We start from the raw sequence: 24,556 nt of genomic DNA, 5'->3' as shown, positions 1-24,556 counted from the left end.
GTTGCGGAGTCACGTGAAAAAGCATCGCGACTTTATGGTTCGGTTATCGACCATATATACATATATCGCGAGTATGGAGAGTAATGGCCTTCCTATTCGGTGGCAAATGCTTATTGGCCATTATCCGGCATTGCCGTACGCCCGTCCGCGCGTACACCTTATTGGAGAGAACTTTGTCCGGCTATAGCGCGGTCACGTCCTTATATCGACTGTCGCGTACTCGGCTTCCACGGTGCCTCATCTTCGAGGTGAACCCGTATTTGGCGGTGCCACCCACGCTCGATGCCAGTCGCATTCGTAAGAGCCTAGCCAGAGAAACTCCGACTGGGAGTTATTATCGCCGTTGCCGCAACGCGAGGATCGTTCAGCGCGCACAATTAACGTCGATACGTTATTAATTCCAAACGACGACGAGCTGGCGTCGGCACCGACGGAAATCGCCGGGGCGGAAAATGGCCGCCGGCTAACTTTTTTCCAGCGAAATCCGCGAGTCCGTTTAGCGTTCCTAAGTATCGATCGCCGGGAGGCACCGAAAGATCGAGTTTTCGAGTCGCGAACGGCGAATCGCCCGAATCAGTTCGGACCGGACACGGTCGACCGTTGTCCGTTTCCTTGTAGGGGAGCGCGCGGACTCGGTCTACCCAGAGATTTGGCAGCTACACGGCGGTATTTGGCTCATCGGTAGCGGTAAATCTGGACGCTCTCGAGGTCCGGCGACGCGCACGCACCGCAACATACCATCCGCCCGAGTCGAGGCGTGTATTCGAGGACGTGCGCGACGACCGACGTTAACGCGTCGGGGGCGACCGTGGTTCGGGGTGTCGAGGAGCGGAGGCGAGGCTACCCGTATAACGACGACGAACCGAGCGGCCTCCCGAGAACCGAAGATGCGACGTGCGCGGTGCAGCCCGCGGGAGAGACGCGTGATCCGAATGCTTCACCGCGGACATCGGAGGGAGCCTCCCGCTCCGAGAAGACCCCCGGTTCCCGATATCGGGTAAGGGTCTTCGCGGAGCTACGAGGGATCCACGAGCACCAATAAGAATTTCCACGGGCCTCACGACGCCGAGAGCTGAGAGTCGCGGCTCCCCTCGTCCACGCGGAAGCCCCGGCCCGCAACCTCTTTCGTCCCCGCAGGGTTTGTCGTCGGAGTCGAGAGAAGACACGTAGTACAGTCGTGTCCTCGTACACGTTTCGTCGGTCTCTGCAGGCTTTATAGGCGTGTACGCACGCCTGACCGACGTATATACCTACGCAGGATGCTCAGCGGCGCGTGTACGTCGTCGTTGTACGGGAGTGCGCGTGAGACACCCGGGTAAATAACGACGAATGTGCGCACATTGTACGCCCGAGTCGTAGGAAATAAGGTTTGTGCGGATATGGTCTGCGGTACTTGTTGCTGCTTCGCGAATACGCCCGGATCCCCGGAGTAAGAATTAATGGAAGGTGAGGACCCCCGGTGTCATCGGGAACGGTTCGGTACTTTTCAGTTTCCGGTCCCCATCGCTTCGCCGAGTCTCGCCGTGCGGGGAATTCGTTGTGACACGGACGTACGCATGTATGTACCGTATGTATAAGCGAGCGAGCGAGAGGCTGGCGATCGCGTAAGAATTTTTATTTTATAGAAAGTACCGATGGCCACGACGCGCTACGTTCTTGCGAAATTCGTCGGTATCTGGAAAGCCTGTTGCGAACCTCCGCGTGTCGGACGCGTTATACGACGATCCGACATGCGGTCCAGATTTCGATCTCGAAAACGAAGCTTTTCAACGGTCGCAGTCGGTAACGCGGCTTTTCGCGCAACGACGAAACAATCCGCCAACGAAAAAACAACAACTATATACCGTTCCGAGTATTTCGACCAATCATCATTCCCAAGAGTTTCCTTGTGCAATGAAATCGAATAATTTCATATTCTATGCGGTTTGGTAAGACCCGGTAGCGAATTTGGATTTTTGAAGGCGTTCCTCCAGCTGACACCGTCATCACCCTATACCGGTTACAAACCTCGTCCGGGAAACTCCTCGCCAAGGCTGCTGAATGACGTGTAAATTTTTTTTACCGCGGATTTCAGCCCATCGCAACCGTCAAAAAAACTCAGGGGGCGATCGATGTAACGAGCTTGCGGAACGCGATCGTCGTTGTTATTGAAACAATCGTACGATTCAAGGATGAATCGCAGGTGGTATCGAATACGATCGATCTTCTCGGTAGATCGTCGGATGGATGCGCGGTGAAAATGAATGGTCGCGGGCATTGTTTCTCTCGTTAATGGCGTGAAGTACGAGTCGAATAACTAATCGGTTACAAATGTGGGACAAGACCCTAGATGTCTCGTGAAATGTGTTCTCCATTTGCCAACGACGGCAGCGGATCGGATATATCCGAGGCTCGTTGGGCCTGCATTTATACCTGGTTTCACGGAGCGTCCGACGCTACGCCCGTAGCTCTCCTCTTTTCCTCGTCCGCTCCGCACCCTCTTCTCTAGTCTCTTGGCCACGAGCCGATCCTAGTCGCATAAAAAATGCACGACGCGTAGCCGAAATAACTGTTCGGATATACGTACGACGCAGGGGCATCGACAACGATGCAAAGTTAATACGAATGGCGTCACCACCGCTGATGAGAGGAAAAAACAGTAACTACCCGTACGCCCAGCGCATGTCCGATCGACGAATTCGTCGTAACGACACGGGCGATAGGTCACGCCATACAATAGATAATTTCGAAAAGGAATCTCGCGATCCGCGTGCAGCTTGAGATTCTCGATCGATCCTCGCTCGAGGTGTACCGATATCGGCTTCGGTTTCTCTCCGCCGTTCGTTCGTTCTTCTTCTCTTCGCGGCGAGCCGATTACGGTATACGTACGTACGGGTAATGGTGTACGGTCGTCTTTGTGCCGTGTAATTACCTCCGATCCGACGACCCCGAAGAGCAGCTGGACCCTGACTTCTTACCTCCACCGAAATAATATTATATATATGTACGTGTATACAATATAAGGCATTTGGGCGCCATGTAATATCCACAGGGCGCGTGCTGCCACCGAAGAAGATCATTAAATCTCACGGACAGCATCTATGCATGCTCGCCAGCTGTTCCGAGCCGAAAAGATCCTTCCACATATCGCGGCTACGCGGCCGTGGCCCGTGGATTCGTTCCCTCAGAGGTACGCGTCGCGAGTATATAGGGATGTTGCACACGTATATACATATATACGTATTGCTGAATTTTAATTCCTACCTTCGGCGATCGTGTCGATCATTTGATCGGGTTCGCATCCATCCAGGCTTCGCGTGGGAAGCTGCGGGTTGCAGGAGTCAGAAGTTTGACGAAAGTGCATCGATGACGCTTCTTCGAAACGGTTACCTGAGTCATACGATCGACCGTCGAGGGACGCGTTGTACGCACGGCTCGTTACGATTACAAGGGCGCGAAACGGAAGACTGGACGAGTCGATCTCCTACCTGGAAGAAATACGTAATTTTGTTTCGTCCGCGTTGACCCGAATTAATGGAATAGGAATTAAGGCCGATACAAGAAGAAGCGAGTGCGAGTTTAAAGGGACACGGATAAGTTGGGAAATACAGCGGGTATTGTATGTACGTGTACGTAGTACAGCGTTTTATGCGCGCTTCTTCGAAACGCCGGTGATCAAGAAGCCAAGAGGAGCTCGATCGACAGTCGGGTCATGCACACGCTGAATTCTTATGCTAATGCGAGAAAGGACCCAAGTAAAATACAATACAAACCCACGACGATGATGCCCCGTGTTCCATCCGCTGACCGCCGCGCGTCCAATGTCCACTGAATTAATACGCGGGGACGTGGAGACGGTCGGTGGACTCGGATTTTAGATGAGGAGAGAGATCGTGATCCCTAACGAAACGACTCCACGGGTGAACTCCTCGAGCAAACTCGATTTCCCCCGGATGACACGAACATTTATTCAATTGTGCCATTCGCCGGACGGATCGTGCGAAGGGCAAAGGTCCGCTTGTGTGGCCCTCGGAGTTTCGGCGTGCGGAAAATCGGAAGATCGTTGCGTCAGAGCGTCGCGCGGTAAGCGATCAACGCCTTCCGAGATTTTTGCGAGATTATCATACGTACTGCAGCCGCACTCCTTACAAAATCCGAGAGCGTCGCGCCGTTCTCTTTGTTATACCGAACATGTCACACCGATTTTTACGAGAAGAGGAATCGGCGAGGAATACATATTATACGTGAGATCGCGCACGGTTGTGTCCAGATAACGAGTTGTAACGATCGATGGATATCGATTGCACTTACAATTAGGACGATATTTGGGAACGTTGTAAAACTTTTCGTGAATCGAGCTATATCGAACGGATCTCCGAATCTCATTTCTCGGAATTTTCGAAAGTGTCCGAAGTAACGCCGCGTGAGCGAAATCAGCGATTCAAGAGGTATCCCGCAGCCCGCGCGGGATCCTGCATACGCGTTGGTTGGTTTCTGAAAAATTCAATCTTGCCCCGTTGCGAAAATTTTCAATCTCAAAAAATAATGTGCGAGACGAGAAAAAATTTCTGCAGAATTTCTGCGGAGCGGAGGTGCACGCGCGGGTGATTACGGGATGAAAAGGAAGGCGATCGAGATATCGCGGTATATATTTTCATCGGCGTGAAAAAGATCGCGGAACCGCGATGGCCGCTCTCGTGCAGGTTACGTTCGCTTGAAAATCTTTATACCGGCCAGGGAACGCGCGCGTCGCAATCTCACATCCATGAAACTTTCGCCTTAGAAAAAATAGCGCATTACGTACTAACACATTTATGAACGTTCGACAATTGAAAAACGAACAGCAGGCGTGTCGAGTCCCGAGACATTTAATCAAACGTCGGAAGAATAGAGAGTCGTTTCGATCCGCTGTGCATGGCATAAATGATAGCTATCGCCACCGCGATATGTTCACCGTACCTCAAGCCAGCCGGTACATATATTTATATATATCTATCTATCTCTACCTGCCGCCAAGTTTCGCGATATAATGCGGATAAAAAAAAAAACTCGGATTCAAACGGATGACAGATTCATAATACAAGGTAATAATAACATTTTTTCCTCTCCCTGCATCCTTTTATCAATTTTTTGGGTTTCCTTTTCACCCAACGTATGGCGCATGAAAAATTTTTTTACCCTACGCACCGCCCTGCGTTTCCACATACGACTGTATTATGAACGCGTCTGTGTGTCGATGAATCTTACGCGGCGCATCGCGCGTCCATACGTACGCGGAATTATTATCATTATACGGCGGGTATGCGTTACGAGCGCATGTAATTCTGGGATACACCTATACGGCGGCGTCCGTTTGTTCACCCACACCGCTAGCGAATACGGTGGTCATCGAGAGAGACCGTCGATATTAGTCGGCGGGGGCACAAATGTACGCGCTTAATTCACTTCACAAGTCAGCGTCTGCACCGGCCATTACTCATCGATTAGAATTCAGCGGCTTTCGCAATTGCTTTTTGTTTCGACGGCGGCGCCGAGGAAGAACGACGCGGAGGCGACTACCAGCCACGATGTAGGTAGGTAGGTGTACCTAAGATTTCGGAGGATCGCGCGGGAGGTGTCACGGCTGTAATCGATGTCACGGTTATACAGCTGTGTGTTACAGCGTGCGCGGCGATAGAATTTACGCGATATTGTGTCGCCATCGCACAGATAGAGTTGAGCGCGTTACGCGGGCTTTTGTTCAGATATTCTCTCGACGATATCGGAAAGCTCTCGATCGGAAGATGAAATATTGCCGACTGAAAACGGCACACGGTATACATCGCGTTTCGTACGGTCGAAACGAATGGGAGATTCCGGTATTCCTTATTCCTCGGAAATTTCCAATTTTCATCATCGCCGTACGTACGTACGTTGTACCTGGGAGTGAAAAGAGAAATTTTCATTGGCATTCGACTAGTCAGGATATTACACGTGTCTTGAGACTTTGCCTGCAACGTAAATAATTAATTTACGCTACGTACACCTTATACCTACATGGTACAACGTTAAACCGCGCGCTCTTGCAAACTATACGATATACGTATAGCGGCTACTTTGTTTCAACGGTGAGCGCGAGTTCTGTTTTTTTTTTTTCAGCACCTCCGCGTTTCCCTAGCTATCGAAGATCTTCGAAGCCCGTCGGCCTCCTTCTCGTGCCTCTCGAACGGAGATCGTCACCCCCGCGATTGTCATCGCCTCCTCGAAGATCCAAAATATCGGTAATCCGAATTGCGTACCGAGTCGCGTTACGATTCGAGCAATAAATGATAAGGATAGATACGGAGAGTAGTAGTAGTGGTGGTGGTCGTCGTCGCTAGTTTACGGGAGAAGTATAGGTCGCGCGTACTCAAGATAACGGTCGTTCTGCCTGGCCAAAGAAGATGAGTGCAGAGTTTCTCGCATCGCGTATCTCGCGACCGACCGACCGACCGACCGCGTACGTCGAAATATCCACCCATATCCACGACGTTGAGCACGCGAGACCGCGACTCGCACGCACCTGAGACACCAACTCACGCGAACCGTATATACATTGTATAACGTACGATCGGTCAGGGAGTGGTTCATCCTCCCTCAAATTATATCCCGGCAGCTGTACGGGTTTATACCATAACCGAGCGCGTACACATATGTGTACAATCTGGTACGTTTCCACTGCGGAAAAAGTTGCGGGTATCCGTATCTCGTACGGGGGTACGTAACGAGAGGCGAGTCGTCTCATGACTTTGGACGAAATGATTGTTTTTATTTATCGAACGAATACACCTGTGCGTCTTGTACACGCATACGTGTGTATACGTACGACGGTACGCGGTATCGCATCGCGTCGCAGGTTGCATCAGGTACGATGTACAGTTTTTCGTCTTGCGGGTCAATCGAGGCTCGGTGGCACGCGACAAGACCACAACTCGCGTTACTTACGTTCAACCTTGTGTGAATCGGTGAGCTTCATTCTGCGGTGAGTGGTAACCGTACAGTTCGCCGCTCGCTCGATCTCCGTCCACGTAATTCTCGTTCGTCCCCGCATTATCGTCACTCGTACGTGACTGAGATTTATCCTTATATTGCGCTCGGTTTACTCGCCTGTGGCAAGCGGGAAGAAAAATTAGTGGAAAAATTTAACGTCGTCGCCGTGAAAAATGCGGCACTACGCTATAATCGCCACCTCCGCGGATCGTTCGTTCTCGAGCGCAAAATATTTAAATACTGTAAATTCTGTCTTTGATTCTTTTGGTCATATCTGGGTATATTCGAGGCGACGAGTTCACGATGAAACTGAGGACTACGATGAGCTCTGTTTCCAATATACAACTTGGTTGGACCGACGCTGAGTTTCTGAGGTATAACAATTACGCCGTGTACACCGGTTAGTTTTCCGCGCTGAAATTATATCGGTCTTTTTACGACATGCATACCGTCGAAAGGAAAAGTGTGGTCATCGTTAAGAGAGAGGAAAAAAAGGATTAGGGAGAGAGAAAAATGAGGAAAAAAAAAAGTTAATTATACGTTGTAACGTACCTAATTAATTAAGCCAACGGGTATTACCACCGTATACAATATATAGAGGATCTCGCAACGGCGACGATTAGAATAAATGGGACAGTCGTACATTTTCGAACGAATATTTCATCTCCGTTCTGATTTCCGACATTTTTTTCCTCCAACTATAATCCGATTAAATCTGGTGACCGCAGGCCGCCGGATTGCGCAAGCTGCACACGGATTAGGAATTGAAAAAAATTTAATTATTCTTATTTTTTATTTTTTTCTTTTTCCCCGCCTCGTTTCGCCGATGCCCAGCGATATCGATCCGGCGAGAATCTCACCCGGTCGAAGGCTGCGGGAGTCAGAATCGAACGAGGCTTTCGTCAGTAATCCGTAATGACGAGGCGGCCGAGTCGGTCGGCTGTACTCGCGGTCTATATTAAAACTACGCCGCTAAATTACCATTTGATTCGTAAGAATCGTGCAACTAATTTAGCCGCTCGGTTTTCTATTTGTTTTGCGGGCCGTGTGTATTTATATAATTTCAGGTTACGCAAGAATGTAGAAAAACTGAAAGAAAGTATAACCGTAGCTTACAGTTTACTCGCTCTATCGTATTAGCGGCAATCTCCCGTATACATACATGTATATCGGAATATACTTGTTACACATCTACAGCCAGCCGGACGAATGCTCGCCCAGGTTATACCGTACACAGGTAAACGTACGGTGCGATACATCGTCGTCATCGACGCAGCACACGCACACAAGCGAATAATCGAGCCACGAGTGACTGATTAACTAGCGCTTTCCTCGAGTAATATAGCGTGCTCAAAACTTCAAACGGATATATAAGGTAGGCGCGTATGTAATTCCCCCCCATATATACATATACATATAGTTTTTCTTTTAATTTCGTGAGCAATAAATTAAATTCAGCTCTACGCGTGTATAGGTATATACGTCGCGTACGCGATATACAATGTGTACGAGGTGTGCGCTCGTCTGCGAGATATCCGTTACATGTATATATCCGCGAATCAAATTTTCCCTTCTTTCTCATCGCTCGCTCTCTCGTCTCCCTCGTGCTTCTCGCTCTCCTTTCCTTCGTTCTTCTGTTTTTTACCTCCGGAGGGAGCTACGACGAGCCCCCCCCCCCCCCCCCCCCCCCGTGGTAATGTAGAGGCTGAGGATTGTGAGATACGCGAGCGGAGGAGACGCGACGTAGAGGTAGAGAGGCGAAGAGAGGTAATTCCCGGCTGGGAGTCTTGCAGAGGTTTCCCACTTTGTACGGTTTCCCTTCTCCCAACGTCCGTCCGTACGTCCGTCCGTACGTCGGTGGGTCGGTCGCGGGGGATGATGCGTCCGGTCTGTCGCCGCTGCGGGGGGAAGCATCTCGTCGTCTCGGTTCTTCGAATTTTATAACTCGAGGCTATCGGTTTTCGTTTACGTCGATCATCTCGCCGTGTCGCGTGATAAAGAAAGCCGATCATTTTTCCAAGTCTCGTTTGGTGAAGCGAATTTTTGAATTCGGAGCGAGAATTTTCTTGCAATTATCGCAGAGGCGTGAATCGAGGAAATTCCGCTCGAAATTGTGGGGGCGCAGATGAGATCAGCGGACGTAACGTCCAAGAGGAAGATCCCGAAGTCCTGGAAAATTCTCCTGCGGTAAAACTCGGAATGACGCAATCGTTCATAACGTGCGATTTACGCGAGTCGTGGATTTTTCGGGTTCGAGTTACGCGTCGCTGAAAAAAAAAAGCGCAGAAAACTAACCGCTTTTCTGCGGCCAGATCTCGCGACATCCGCGTCCATGAAGTCTCTCGCCGCTTTGACATCGTCGCGTCCCGAGATTATCGCTCGACCAGATATATAAATAGACCAGTTGAGCCATTCGCGTCATCCTCGGTTAAAATATCATTTTATCGTCAACCGGAAGAGGAAAATGGGTAAAGAAAGGAGGATCGCAGTTCGACGATTTTACCGTACTCGTATCGTGTTAGTAGCTTTTCTCATCGCGCCGCATCTCTTTCGGACGATATGAATTGAAAATTTCCTCCGTCATAAGTCGTCGATCGTACGTCGAGATTATATCCTTTCGCGTGCGACCGATATGGCGGAGCGGAGACAATTTGCATTCGTCTCATTGTTCTCTTTTTTATTTTTTTTTATTTTTTTTTATTTTTTTTTTGCCCGATGTCTCATTATACGTCTCAACGCTGTACGGGGATGTGTGCGATTACCTTGTACGCCGACTGAGTTATATACCTGCCCGGATCGGTCTGCGAGAAATATAGCCTCCTCCTCCTCCTGCGACGCGACCTTCTTAGACTTTAGAGGATGCACAGTCTACCGATCTCGTCTTCCGATTATATCGCCGGTCTCGTCCCGACGCCCCGCTCCACCTTACACGCGGATCATCCGAGTCCCGGGAAAACGACGCGCCGGCTGAACAAATTTTCATCATTTTAAAATCAATCGGAATCGGGCCCGATATAATTAACACGTCTCACCCCAAGCCGCGCGCTCACTTATCTGTATATGTATACGTTGAGAACTACAAATGATCGGCAGGCGTATACCCCGGCCGTACAAAGTACCTCGTCACGTGACAGGGCCGGTAATTGAAGCGGGAACCCACCCCAACCCCCTTCCCCCCCCTCCCCCTCCCTGACAGGAATCGATGCCGCGACAAAACGAATTTCCAAGGGTAATTTTCTATGAAATTATAGCAACGAGTTACCCGCCGCCGTCGCCGTTCCCCGGGCGCACCGTAGCCGAGCGAATGTTTAGCAGGTGGTTACCTGAGTGTGTATAAAACTCACACACGCGCGGGCGCGCGAGCGAGCGCACCGCATGTATCCGTCGTACCTCCGCTATTGCTGCTGCTGCTGCTGCCGCTGCGGCTGCTGCTGGACTCGACGTTGCGCAGGTGATACAGACGAGCGAACGTACGAACGCACGAAGGATGGATGGAAGTTGAGCGGCGGTAGGGGTGTAGGTGCGCGCGTACCTACGACTCGTACGTATGCGCCCTATACGTTGTAAAAGGGCGCACGGACATACGGCGCCACGAACGTGCAGCAGACCCGTGGCCGCGAGGGGACAACGGACCGACAAAGATAGCCGGAGCACTTCCGGGCAGAAGGGGAGAACTTTCGTATCTGTTGCTGCCAGCGGAGCGAGTCACGGCTCAGCGCGTGCACTTCCTCTATTCTATCCTCCTGCGGGTCCCTCCGACGGACGTCTCCCTGCAGCAGTCTCTCTCTCTCTCTCTCTCTCTCTCTCTCTACCGTTCCTCCCGACGCCCACCTTACACCGTACACGCGTGTACGTGTTCTACCGTCAGAATTCCCGCGACTCTAGATCGCGGCGTAGGGTTCTTCCAGAAGTTTTGAGAAAAAAAAAACCCGCGCCCGGTTATCGCCCACCTCCCGTTTTTCTTTCGTTCTCTTCGAGACGCCGACGTGACGAGTACGTCCCGTCATTCCTCACCTTTTTTTGACGAAATTATATTCAGAAAAATGTGCGCCGAAGGATCAAGACGGTCCGTTGGAGTGGAATGATGGTAACGAGGAGAGGGCGGGAGAGGAAGAGGAAATGAAACAGGGGAAACTTTTGTTCGCTCGCCGAGGAAGGAGATGATCGCGTGGTCGACGTAGGTACTCGATTTTCAGAGGTATAATATCATGGACGGGCGTTAATCGCGTGGACGCGGAGCGACGCGGGGCGATCGGGTGATTAAAAATGATCTCGGGTTGGAAAGTTTTTCTGAAATTTTCCGAGGTCCGAATCGAAGATGGACGATCGTGGTTATTATTGATAAAAATGAACGTCGAAAATAGTTTCCGAGAAATATTTACGTATACGTTACAATATAACTATGCGAGAATAGCTAACAATGAGCGGCGGTTGGCGGGGAACGAGATTGTTATGTACAGCTTACGCGCGTATTATACTTCTGGTATACATACTATATCTTGTAGTCGAGAAAACTGCCGGTTGGCTCAATTACGTAAAGATAAATGTGAAATTTAATGGCATTGTATATTCCATTTGCCGAGCAGAACGCCTTCTCAATTAGTCTCGCCGGGGTCGCGAACATCGACTACGATCCTATTTATTCATCCACCCGTTATGCGGCCGATGACGTCAATAGAAGTCCCTCCGCAGATCGGAATTAAACTAAAAAGTCAAGGTCACCTTTCCACTCTGATCCCACGGAAAAGTCTATCCGCTTATATATATATATGTATATATATATATACAGCCAAGTTTTTCGTCTCTCGCATTTTCAATTCTCAATTATCATTGTTATAATTATTATTTGGTCACACTTGTTTTTCTAGCGTGTCCCGCGTGTATAGAGGTGCGTGTCATGTTATATAGCCGACAGCTCGCCGGAAACCTTTATCCTTCATATATTTTACTCGAAAGCCAAACCACAGATCGTGGATAACTCCGATAAAAACAAGACGCCAAAGTATCTCGATTTTCACATATTTTTCATTTTCAGACGAATCGGTAAACAAGTGGGTAAGAATTCTCCTTTTTTCTTTTTTTCTTTTTTTATTTGCTTCTTATTTTTCCGTTCTTTTCTCTCCAGATAAGACTTATTTTTCAATCCTCGGGGACCCCAGGAAGTGGGGATCTTAAGTGGTTACTCTGGTCAGAAATGGACTTCCGGTTTAAAATCCGGTGAACCGACTTGGCCATGGCTTACAACATCCGACATCGCGAGGTTCAGATATATATATTTTCGAGGTACAATACGCCCGAGGTATCCACAGTAATTTACGTCAGCCTCTCGCCCGTAAGTTGAAAACGAACAACTTAAACGAAACGCGCAATTAACATCTCGACTCCTTGAAAAAAATTATCTCCGACCTCGGGCGATCCCTGAAAAAAGTTTAACGAACGCTTCCGAAGCGAGTCGACGTTTAGCCACCGTAATCGGAATCGATCGGCGATTTTCCGATCCTCTCCAAGGTTGATCACTCGTCTGTTCCATATCGCTGTGGTTCGGTACCCCGATCCCCCCGGCCTAATAAAAAGGAACGATCCGCCGTATAGCGCGGGTCGTTTGGCAGAGGAGCGCGGGAAGGATACGTACAACGTCGGTTTGAACTATAAAGTCAGTAAGTTTCAGTCAGCTGCCAGGATGTCTCCCCCATCTTTGGGAACAGCGAGGCACCCATGTGAGACACCTTCTCCTCTTCGAGCGACAGCTTCTCCGTCCCTCTCCCTCTCCCCCCCCCCCCCGTATCCCCCCGTTCTTCTCCTCTCCCTCTTTTTCCATGGCCGTTTTCTTTCCATCCCGTGTGTGTCCTACCCACCGTTCGCTCGAACGCTCAGGTGGTGTACCTATATCGCAGCGCTACGCGGTGCGCTACGCGGTGGTGGTGGACCCTCTTCCGCAGGCATATAAACCAACCGGTGGTGGTGGTGGTGGCTGCTCCTCCGTCGCCTCAGCCTTACTCTGTAATCAGCAAAGTCACTTAGGTTCGCCGGGCGGCCAGCGCACCCATTTCCTCCGAACGTTCCCCGTTTATCCGCCGCCGCCGCGTCCGTCCGTCCGTCCGTTCGTCGATCGTCCCTTCCCGTCTTTGAGAGCGGAAGACCGTCCCGCGACGGAGAGCACCGAATCATCCTCGTGCGCCGATTTTCCGTTCGAAGCCGGAGTAGCCGGTGCGGACGAGCGTGATCCGGAGCGAATTTGTATATGGCTCGACGTCCAGTCCCGCACATGCCGAATCTCAGGTTCGGAGCAATCGAACACTCGTTGCACGCGACGCTTGCCTCCGCGTAACGCGATATGTCGCGGTTCTAACGTTCCCCCGGAAGTTGAGATAGAGAGAACGAACGAACGAACGACCGACGAAAACCTCGCGTCATCTCGTTTGGGTCGTTGATCTCCATGGGTACCGACGTCTTTTCTTTTACCGATTTTTGCCCGGTCCTCGCTTATCCCCTTTTTTCTTCCGAGGATTTCCCCGAGTCGTCGGATCGATGTGGGTCGATTCTTAACCGCCGACGAACGATCGGGAAAATCGTAAGAAAACGATAAATGGATAAAAAAAAAAAAAAACGAGGCGAGTCGGTATCGGAGACTCGCGTCGACGGAGGATGCGACGCGGTGCACGGGGGCAGGGGGGCAGGGGGAATAGTTGGGCGCGGGCGGGTCAGAGTAAAGGGAGAATCGAGGGGGGGACGCAAGTGCAGCAGTCGGTAGCATTTTGAGTTCAACGATCTTCGATGCGGGGCGTGATGCGAGGACGCGGTGGGTCGGGGCGTCGCTTACAATGTGATGGAAATGGGACTCCGGTAAACGTCACCTGCACCGGACTCGCGCGCGCTTACGTGGGTCGCAGTGTCATCAGGAAATTTTTCTCTCCTCTATACCCGTGAAACGTTTTTTTTTCTTATTTTTCTTATTTTTTTTTTTTTTGATGTTCCGTTTTCTTTTCACATTTTCGGAATCTATTTTACCAGGCATAGAGACGTATGCGGGTCGCGGTAGTTCGGAGATGCCGATAATCGTATATGGCTTAATTATAGTCTTCGATCTCCGTCGATGTCACGTACACGCGATTGTGCGTGATTCTCACACTTGTTCACGATATTCGTAGGTTAATTTCAAGTTTGTTATACATATAACGATGATCGTTTCATCTGGTTTATTACGTAGCGGCGCAGCGCGACTCGCGATGTGTTTGAGTAGGTCTGTATGAGATAAATATAAGCGTTTCAACGAATTCGTTCGAGACGGAAAAGTCTGGTAGTTATGACGACGAGGTCGGCGTCGACGGGCACGAGAAGGTGGCGGTGGGTCTTATTGTACGGGTTATAATGGGTTTTCAGCGACACGAAATGCTTGGATCAGACACTTCGATCCCCGCTTTCGATAGAAAAACTTCAAAGCTGTAGATCGATGTAGGTGGTTTTATGGAAAAATGAGACGCTGCGATACAAGAATAAAACGATCTATTGAAGGAGCTAGATATTATTTGCGGAGACGATATCACGTGTGAGTCATTGTACTATGACGGATCAATCGATCGATCCACCAATAAAAATCAAACAAATGTTGTTCGCGGTATTTTGATGTAGTTGAATGTATTTCGAACTCCATTTTTCTGCTCCCAAAAATGAAAAATTGGCGATAACTTGATCAGTTTTTTGGGCCAAAAATTAAGTATCTTTAAAATCGTCCGTATGGCACTTTTCTTACGTATTTTGATCTCAGGAATCCGAATCTGAAAGAAAAATTGATCTATCTCTAAAAATGACCGAGTTATCGCCAATTTTCAGCTTTTTGGGGTCAAAAATAAAAAATTGATTTTTTAGTGTATCTTAATGTAATTTGAGCTCACGAATCCGAATCCGAAAGAAAAATTCATCTATCTGCAAAAATGACCGAGTTATCCCCATTTTTTCACGATTTTTGGCATAAATTTGAGGATATCTCGAAGGGAAAAAATCGTAGCTCAATTTGACTTCCGGATTCGTGTTCCTGAGGTCAAAATACATAAGAAAAGTGCCATACGATCAATTTTAAAAAATAAAAATTTTTGCCCAAAATTTGAGATTTTTCCAAGGGGTACCCCTTACGATTTTTTCAAATTTTGACCAAAATTTTTTATTTTTTAAAATTGATCGTATGGCACTTTTCTTATGTATTTTGACCTCAGGAACACGAATCCGGAAGTCGAATTGAGCTACGATTTTTTCCCTTCGAGATATCTTCATTTTTCCACTCCAAAAAGTAGAAAATTGGCGATAACTCGACTAATTTCATAGATAGATCAATTTGGCTTTCAGATTCGGATTCCTGGGATCAAAATACATAAGAATAGCATATAAAATAAAAAAAAATTTTTTGGTCCAAAATCGCCAAAATTCCAAGGGGTACCCCTTTGGATTTTTTCGATTTTTGGGCCAACTAATTTTCAAAATAAGTTGAATGATGCTTTTTCAATGTATTTTGATCCCAGGAACACGAATCCGTTGGTCAAATTGAGCAACGAATTTTTCCCATCGAGATATCTCCATTTTTACACTCCAAAAAGTGGAAAATTGGCGATAACTCGATCACTTTTACAGATAGGGTCAATTTGGCTCCCAGATTCGGATTCCTAAGCTACGTTCAAACAGCCTGGAAAAAATATATTCGATACGTCGTTCATAAATCCAAAAATCTCGAAAATCATGATCGATAATAAATAAAATAAAAGTTCCGCTTGTGTTAGCAAAGCTCGAATACAGTTTCTGATTTACGGAATGCCTCATCAGCGCCGTTGATGTCATCAGCTGAACAAGCCATTCGAGTTTATAGCATCGACGCAGCTAAACGTTTGTGCAATGCTCGATTTGTGAAAGCTTTTCCCAAAATTCTCCAGTCCTCAGAAGTTGTAAGACCAGAATAAAGGGGCAATAGCACTCGCCTAGAGACCTTGCGGTTATATCTTCGCAATGTTTAAATATACCCAAGTATATGTATATGTACATATATATATATTTGTGCCTACACAGACACGACTATACGGGTAATGCCCATCGTTCCGATAAAAGTGCATCGATAAAATCAGCTCATTAGAGGCAAATGGTACCATCCTATACGACTGACGAAACTGAACCATTTTCTCCGAGTGAGATAGATATCCGATGATCGGAGTAAAGGTAATTTCCACTGAGGGTCATTAGCGGTGCCTCGAGAATCCAATACCTACACAACACCGATACCTGGAGAAATACGATGTGCGCGGCTGACGCTCTTCGTACAACTTCAACTCGGCGTCGTTGACGACATCGCCGTGAAGACGCGTCAGCTTTCTAATATTTCTAAAATATACCCTCCACCGGAGTACGCACGTCGCCAGCTGTCGTACATCGGCGAAGAAAAATCCGACGTCCTGTTCGCACAATCGCGCCAGGCAATTAAATCGGTCGGAAAAAAAAAACTGGTATTCTCTCTCATCTCTCTACCGAAAACTGAAAATCGCCTCTTCAAAATTCCGGAGATGACGATAAATTTCGCAGCGGCGTAAAACCATAAATCGTTCGTCACCGCGGCGTCACAACGTCCCGGTAATCGAAGCCTCGAAAACCCTCTCAAAGAATTAGTAATAATTGAGGGAACGAATATCGCTGGGAGGTTCGCTCGGATATATATTGCGTGCAAACGACGGTTAACGGTACGGAGACTCCGGCGCGTATCCCTGAGTGAGTCAGAGCATATAACCTGGGACACACGTATAACATACATGTATACCTGTATATAGTCGTATATTTTAGATATAGAAAATACGCGCGAGAGGGTAAAATGAAATGGGCCAAGGGACGGGGTTCGGTTCGGGGGTCGCGCGAGGGTCCGCGAAAGGGGGAGGGCGAGGGAAGCGGAGCGGCGAGGCGGGGAGGTGCGGGGAGGGGAGGGGAGGGGAGGGGAAGGAAAAAGAGAGTTTTGTGAAACTAGGTTCCAGGCATCGCGTATTACACCTATAGTACCGCCCCGGGCGGAGGAGGGTGTTTCCAGGAAGCCGTGACGGGCGAGAGGACGCAGGGAGGGTTGTGCAGAGAAGCTCCGGTGACGCTGGTAGACCGTGCAGAGGTGAACCAGCACCGGCCCCAGGTATTGACCCGTCGTAGTGTGCCGGGGAGGCACTGTGTCGTCGCTTGGCAACCATTTGTGGCCAACACACGTACAACAGGAACCTTGAGATCTGACGGGAGCTCCTACGGTGATGGCCCTGGCTCGCCTATCCGACGATAAGATGGCCGCCCCCGCATCATCGTCGTCATCCCTCCGATGATATTCGTAAGGGATAAAGAGGAACGAGAGGGTGAAAAATTTCCCCCGGGTTCAGAGACATATACTTCGCTATCTGGATCTGATTTTTTTCAGACTCTAGACCCAAAAACGATCAAATTCGAATCCGTCGATAAGACGAGAGCCAGAAAATATGCCTCTGGCTGACTTGTGAATTTTTTCGTCCAATGCGACGACGATAGGTATCCGTTGAAAACTGAATGGTGAAAAAAAACGAATTTCATCCCACGAGTAGGAAAGCCCGCAACTGTCTACGGACGTATAATGCGGGCGCGGAGGTCGACGAATGGGAAGACACCTGCCGCCCTGTGGTGTAGTGCTGCAAGGGGAGAATTCGGTGATCACGGAGCGTGGCTGGTGCAGCGGGCCTTGTGTGCGGAGTGCGCGCGGTACGACGACGATACAGTCGTCGTCGTCGTCGTCGTCGTCGTCGTAGTCGTACCTCGGAGGTTCGTATAAATAATAAATTTCCTGCGCTAGGTGAGCGGCAGGGGTGTGTGTGTGTATACGGGAGATCCCGCGATACATGCGATGCCGGAGGAGAGGCGAATGAGCGGAGGTCGGCCGGAGGTAGCTGAGGGTAGTGGCTGGGAAACGGACGGTTGCTCGGCAACGGGCACACCACCTATGCGACCGCGTCGCGCCGGCACTCTGCACGCTCGGCTCCGGCGGGACACGAACACCCCGGCAAAGCTACGAAATCAATCCTCGTTCGAATGTACGTGCAGAGGGATAAAGTCTCGACTGTGTGCAACCGACGGACTCGGACTCCGCGCGCCCACATAATCAGCCGCGCGATCCTCCTCCTCCTCCCCCTCCTCCTCCTCTTCCTCCTCATCCTCCTCCTCGTCCGTAGGAGCGGAGCGGCTCCGATCAATACCGGAGCCAACGCGACGCCCCCGCCGACTCACCTGGCCGCTCATTCACGCCGGGGTTTCTTCGTATCTCTGTCGCGGAGGAGTCCGCGACGATTCCGACGACGCATCCCGCGTCCCGGTTGGACCCGAATCGCCCCGGGACGCGGGCTTTCCTCGGGGAGGAGGGGTGCGTCGACGAGACGATTAGCCCCGACGTCGCGCGCTATACCGATCACGGGGAAATCGAAGCTCGGCGACGATCGGCACAAGGTCAGCGACGTACGGAGCGGCGGAGATCCGACGGATACGGAATGGAAAATGTTCTCCCGAACGCGCGTTGCCCCGCGGGAATTACGTATACGTCGTACGATCCGCGCGAGACTGCAGATCAGAGTTTTAGATAAAAAGCGACGAGGTACGAAGATGAAGTTCAAGGTGTTTTCCAGTCACGCGGGGCAGCCTTAATAACGCCCCGCAAGTGCACGGCGAGGGCGGGGAGGGCGGGGGAGAGGGAGACAGGGGGGAAACCGATGATTTCGACCGCAACGAGGCGAAACGAAGACAGTGCAGTCTTCTGTTAATGTTTCGAGTTCGGACTAATCCTGCTAACCTGTCCGAGTTCTGACGAGGTATATATACATACACACGTATGTATACGAGAGACTCAGTTCCCACGTTTCGAGAGAACAGAAATTGGATGTACCGGTTTCGCCGATGGACGTTACGAGAACACGCAAATTTTTTGACGCTGGAAATTTTTACAGGATTCAATTTTTTTCATATACACGCACGAAAATATCCGGGGAAACCGATCTGCGAAACGCGTGGATCTTAATTCCAGCGCGCTATAATCGATCGCTCGCCTTGGATTCCGATGGCTATCGTGAGTCTCGCGAGTGTATGTATTCAAGGTGACCGAATCCGAGGAGAATCGAGGACACGAAATAATTTTCCTTTTCTCGTTTATTCTTAAGAGAGGGGTATATCACGTATACGAGTGTATATATACTTGTACACACAGGTATAAGTTCTGCGTTGCGGAGACCTGCAGCCATCATTAGCGACATTCCACGTCGGCTGACTCATCAACGATATACATACCTCTTGGCCTCCGCAACTCTACATAACTCGGAGCTTCGGTTCGCACTCGTTCCTCCTATGCTTCTCCATTTTCTCACCTTCCATATTTTTCTCTCTCTTATCGCCCGTTCGATGCCTCCGCCCGTACGCGTCTCGATATCCGGATGATTCGACTACGGCGGACGTATATATCCGCGTGAATTTCGAATGACGATGATCCCGTGGGAGTATATCGCGTAGTACACGTATAATGCAGCGTGGGTTGTACACCGCGAACCATGTATAACGGGGTGGTGGTACTGTTATGCCTTTTCGTGATATTATTGGTCTCTGTGTGGCAAATAACAGGATACGCAGTGTCCCATAAACATCCTACCAACTGACGCGGCATAATCGCGTCGGCCTTATTCTCGCGTTCCCTTCTCTCGTTTTGCCCGGGTGTTGTTTGTCAGCGTGCGGCCAGTAGTCGCGCGTTATCGACCACAAGCCAACGCGGGAGGTCGGTCGGACGGACGGACGGACGGACGGACGGACGGACGGATGGACGGTACGAAAGGATGGACAGCGCGCTTCGTTCAACGCGAATGCCGACTTCCAGCTCGCTAATCGCTACCTGCGGACTGTTACGCCGGAGATAACGCTCCGCGGCGAAGATGATGAACGCACCGAGCTTACGATCGGTCGATCGAGATTCGGGTCGATCGAGTCGAAAAAGACAAAGGAATCACAACGCGATGTCGCGAATCTGTCGCTTCGACGCCTACCCCGGCGAAGGGCGGCGAATAATAAGTGGGCAGATTAAATTCGACTCTTGGTAAATGTCAATTTCCGTGACCCCCCCCGGCCCTCCGGTTCTCCGCTACACTTCGTCGCCCCTCGTCGACAACGCGGGCGAACAATGAGCCAAGGGTTTGTTTCAGTCTCCAGGGGGGGGGGGTCCAGGCGTTCGACGTGATGTAGTCGGTTGTAACACCGTATTGTTGTTATAAAAACGAAGCATCGGAGGGATGCTGCCGCGTGACATTTGGCCACCGTGGCATTTAGCGCTTTTTAGGGAGGCGGCGGGGGGGGAAGGGGGTCCGCAGCGACCCGACTCACGCACTTTCCGTTTCAGCCCATCCAATTTCCTAAATCATCCCGTTCCGTCACGGGATCCCGTTATTAGGAGGCAGAGATCACCTACTCCTACTACTACTACTACGCTGCACCTTCGACGGGATGACACAACGTATACTGTCAAAAAGACTCCCCTGTGTGCTCTTCCCACGGAGCCGGTAAACGCGATGAAACACGAGATATGGATCCGCGGTGGCAACATCACGAGTCAAATATTTGCCGTCGTTACGCTAATGTAGGATACCGTTCCTCCCGTTCCTCCCACCCCCCCACCCCCCTATGTTTTCCCCTTTTTTGTCGAAACGCGATTCACTTACGTTTTCACTTCCCGAATGGACCCAGCGCGTGTGCGACGTGTAAATAAGTAAGTGTATCAGAGAGAGCCATGCCATTGTTGATACGACGTGTATATTCGTTACGAACATAATCGTCGCGATTAATCGGGTTTCGGCGAGGCGCGTTCTTTTGGTCAGCCCTAAATATGCCCGTGCAATACGAATGCGTATCGTTCTGGAATTCGGTAGCGATTTCTCATCAAGTCGAAATCTGTCGTCGTCGCGCGGTCGGTGAAAGTTTCGCGTCGATCGTGACCGTCCGACAACGAAGGAGTAGTACGCGCGGCACGCGGGCCACGGAGTATAATTATTTGCCCCGTTTCGATCGAGGTGGCCCGTTAAGGGCACCTTCCGTGCAACGCGAACTTTATACGTAGTACAAAGTAGCTCTCTTCGTGATTTTTCCCGTCGAACGGGAAGGGTGGACGGAAAACATCGAGCCCTTCGATTGTCTTCGTTGGATCGATTTCCCATAGATATACATATGTATACGTATATCGCGGTATATATCGGTACGCGTATCGAGCATCAGCTGTACAGCCGTCCGTACCTATGCGAGATAATAATAATAATAATAATGACGACGATGAACGCCCATTATAAACCGCCGGCCGAGGGGGAAAAAAAAAGGAGACTTTATCACATCTCGAGGCCGAGGGCAGATGACGCCGAGTCAAGATCCAGCTGCTCCGCGCTTCACGAATCGGAGCGGCGAAACCCAATTCTTGTATAGGTACACGAGTGTTAGAGCGTCATGCGGACGATATCCACGCGATCCACGTATATATCGCGGCTCGACCGTACATACCGCGCGCCCGCAGTCCCTCTCATACCTTAATTATGCTAATCGCTGCGTCTTAATTAACCACGCGCATAAAAAAGAACGAAGAAAATTCGTCGTACATTTTCGAAAAACCCACGACGACGATCGTTTCGATTTTTGAAAAATGACAACAGAGAAAGCAAAAAAAAGTACATAAGTTTCTTCGACGAATCGTTTTTTCGGCGTACGTCGACGATCGAGGTATCGTTCGCCCGGAGCGAATAGCTTTCGCTTCTCCCGAGCGCCTATGTATATGTATATATTCCTCTTCTCGTTCGTCGTCCGCTTCCTCGAAGAAGGACCAGGTCGGGTGGCACGTGCGAGCTGTCGGCTCGCGCGACTCTGGCAGGTGCCATTGAACGGGCGATTACGTACGTGTACGTTCCCTGTACCGATACACAATAAACTCGCACACTCGTATACGAGCGTATTTCTTTTTCATCCGCTGTACACATACAAAGATACATTATACCGGTGGACGTAAGTTCGTTGCCCACGCGCCTTCGGTATATGTATACAACTGCGGCTCGGAGAGCTACCGATGGAACGAGACAAGATGGTGTGCGCGCGGGATCGAGGCGTACCGGCTAACAGACGCGCTACCGAAGATCTCTCGCTTTTCTCCACCCGGACAACGACGCAAGGTGCGTCCCGTACCAGATGGAAGTAGCGGAGTCAGAGTCTGAGGCGGCGGCAGCGGCAGCAGCAGCAGCAGCAGCAGCAGCTGTTACGTCGCGCGCTGTTCGGCGCGTGCCATCGGGTAGAGAAAAACGGAAAAAAGGAATACTTAAATTACGAACACACATGAGGCGAGAGGGCGACGGGGGGGAGGAGGGGGGGGGGGCGGGGGGAAATATAAGACGCGTGGAGATAATGTCTGAGCAAAGGTACACCGCACGCGTGCCTAGTTGTTATTATTATTATTATTATTATGATTATTGTTATTGTACACGGGGATCTTAGGTGTTCGTTGAACTACATTATACGAGAATGAGGGGAAGTTTCATAGAAAATATAAGTTACGTGTCATATATACGTGTACACATGACGTGGACGTTGCGCTATATATAAGTACGTATATCTTTTGTCGGCGAAAAGAAGCCTTTGTCTATCCTAAAAAACTTGAACTTTTGCGAGTATCGAGCGTCGTGGGAAAACCCTTCGGTCATCAAATCCGGGATACAAACTGTATCGAAGTAGCGAAAAACTTCGGATCGAACGATTTCCGCTATTTTTTTTTCTTCTTCTTTTTATTTCAGGTATCTCGCGTCTCGTGGGAATAAGCGAACCGCTGCTATCGAAAATCGATAAAGCCACGATTAGCCGGCGGACCTCGTTCGATTTTTTCAAAAAAGCTCCCTTTCTCTTCTTTCCAAAATTTCGTCAGACGTATACGCAATATAATACGCGTTTATTCGACTCGACCGATACCGGGGAGTCTTCGCCCTCGATCTCCACCTGGTGTCGCGCATTACACACGAGGCCCGCGCCTACCTGTGCGCTTGCCTGTGTCGTCTACGTATTTATTTTTTCAACCGTCGCTTATGATACGGTAGACGCCGCATCGTGCAGGTACTTATCTCGCATCTCGATCGTCGCGAAGAAAACGATCGTTCGAATCAACTGTTACACGCGTCCTTGAAAGCTCGGCAGTCCCGCGGGACGACGCGAACTCTACCCATGGTACGTTCGATGCCGCCGTTAATTGCACAGGATATACATCCCGATAGGAGGCGGGGGGGGGACACGTGCGCGAGAAGTCGGAGAGCAACCCCGAGAGCACGGGGGATCAAGGCCGGGTCGTCGATACAGGGAGTGCCGCGGATGCGGTTAGCGTGTGGAGGAGCGCCGTCTGCGGCCGAGCAGCATCTGCCGTATCGGTTTCGATCCGCAGCCCGTGTTGCGAGTTCTCCTCCAGCGGCAACGAGCACGAGCCCCTCCGAATACCGGAGATTGAGAGAAAGAGCCTCCCCGAGTTATACGATAAAAATAAACAAGCGGTTATAACAATATCCCGCTCCCACCCGCCGGACGGACGGACGGACGGACGGACGAACGTCCGACGCAACCGCGTAGCCGTAGGAAAATACATATATGCATGTATAGGTGTGTAGAGCGTATCCCGCGTGTACGTGCGCCACTCACCCCGCACGTCCGACGACTCGGATTAATTATCTAATGCCACGACAACATCTGTCATCGTATATACCCGAGTCTCCGGACTGAGCGCGCAGGGCGCAGCTTTGCCGAGTCATCGTCCCCGCATGATTTTTATATTATACATACCTACCTACCTACCTTTCCGCAGCTTCTGACTTTTCGACGATACGACGTGTTTCGTGCAACGGAGGGGCTGGATACGACGCGGCGGACGACGTGCATGCGTAGAAGAGCGAGCTGAGGATGGAAGCGCGCGTTCAGGGGGATGATCGATTTCCGCGAGTTTTTTTTTTTTTTTTTTTTTATCATCATCGGCGAGGAAATTGTTATTCGCTCGTTTAATTTTTTGAGCAACTTACAATTTCGTTGTACGTATACATGTATGCGATAGAATTACGCGCTTCTGTAGGTAATTATATAATGTTTATGGAAATTGGCGTAGTTAATTATTGTTCAAAAGAGGCGTCGACGCGTAAGCGCCGACGTATATAATATACGCCGTGCGTATACCGCAGCTCGGTTTTACGAGCGACCGCGTATACGCGACGGTGTGCGCGTCTGCTGTGTAGATATATTCGGAAAGTCCGAGTTTTTTTGAACCAAGCGACGAATTTCGTACTCTCCGATTCGCGCGGATTATCATTATATATTATATATATATGTATACGATATCGCGTTTATCTGCAACCGCAACGCTGCGAAATAGCCGAAAGCTTATCCCACTCGCGACTCGCCTTCTCCGAATCTGGTGGTCCGCTCGATGCGAATATCAAGTATATTAAAGCATGTTTTTCACGCTCGGAGTTATACGAACCACCTAGCGAGTGACGATAGCGTACGGAGTTGGCGATAT

At 50.0% G+C, this 24,556-nt stretch overlaps 1 protein-coding gene and 1 long non-coding RNA gene across 2 annotated transcripts in view; both read right to left on the bottom strand.

Moving 5' to 3' along the window:
• The window catches only part of LOC105692352 (PHAF1 protein CG7083), a 28,191-nt gene extending 23,808 nt beyond the window's left edge, over positions 1–4,383 (bottom strand). Inside the window, exons 1-2 of the mRNA XM_048650014.1 lie at positions 3,753–4,383; positions 3,244–3,467 (exon numbers count right to left, since the gene is read on the bottom strand). Of these exons, the coding sequence (XP_048505971.1) occupies positions 3,244–3,343 (100 nt within the window). The 5' untranslated portion in view covers positions 3,344–3,467; positions 3,753–4,383. The remainder of the gene's footprint in view (positions 1–3,243; positions 3,468–3,752) is intronic.
• Positions 4,384–10,186: 5,803 nt separating this feature from the next.
• Positions 10,187–24,556, bottom strand: part of LOC125499906 — a 68,681-nt gene continuing 54,311 nt past the window's right edge. Inside the window, exon 3 of the long non-coding RNA XR_007276947.1 lies at positions 10,187–12,985. This is a non-coding gene — a long non-coding RNA (uncharacterized LOC125499906). The remainder of the gene's footprint in view (positions 12,986–24,556) is intronic.

Source organism: Athalia rosae, chromosome 2 (genome assembly GCF_917208135.1).
Source record: "Athalia rosae chromosome 2, iyAthRosa1.1, whole genome shotgun sequence".
Classification (NCBI taxonomy): domain Eukaryota; kingdom Metazoa; phylum Arthropoda; class Insecta; order Hymenoptera; family Athaliidae; genus Athalia; species Athalia rosae.
Note: the sequence above shows the minus strand (reverse complement) of the source record. Positions and strands in the feature narration are given on the sequence as shown.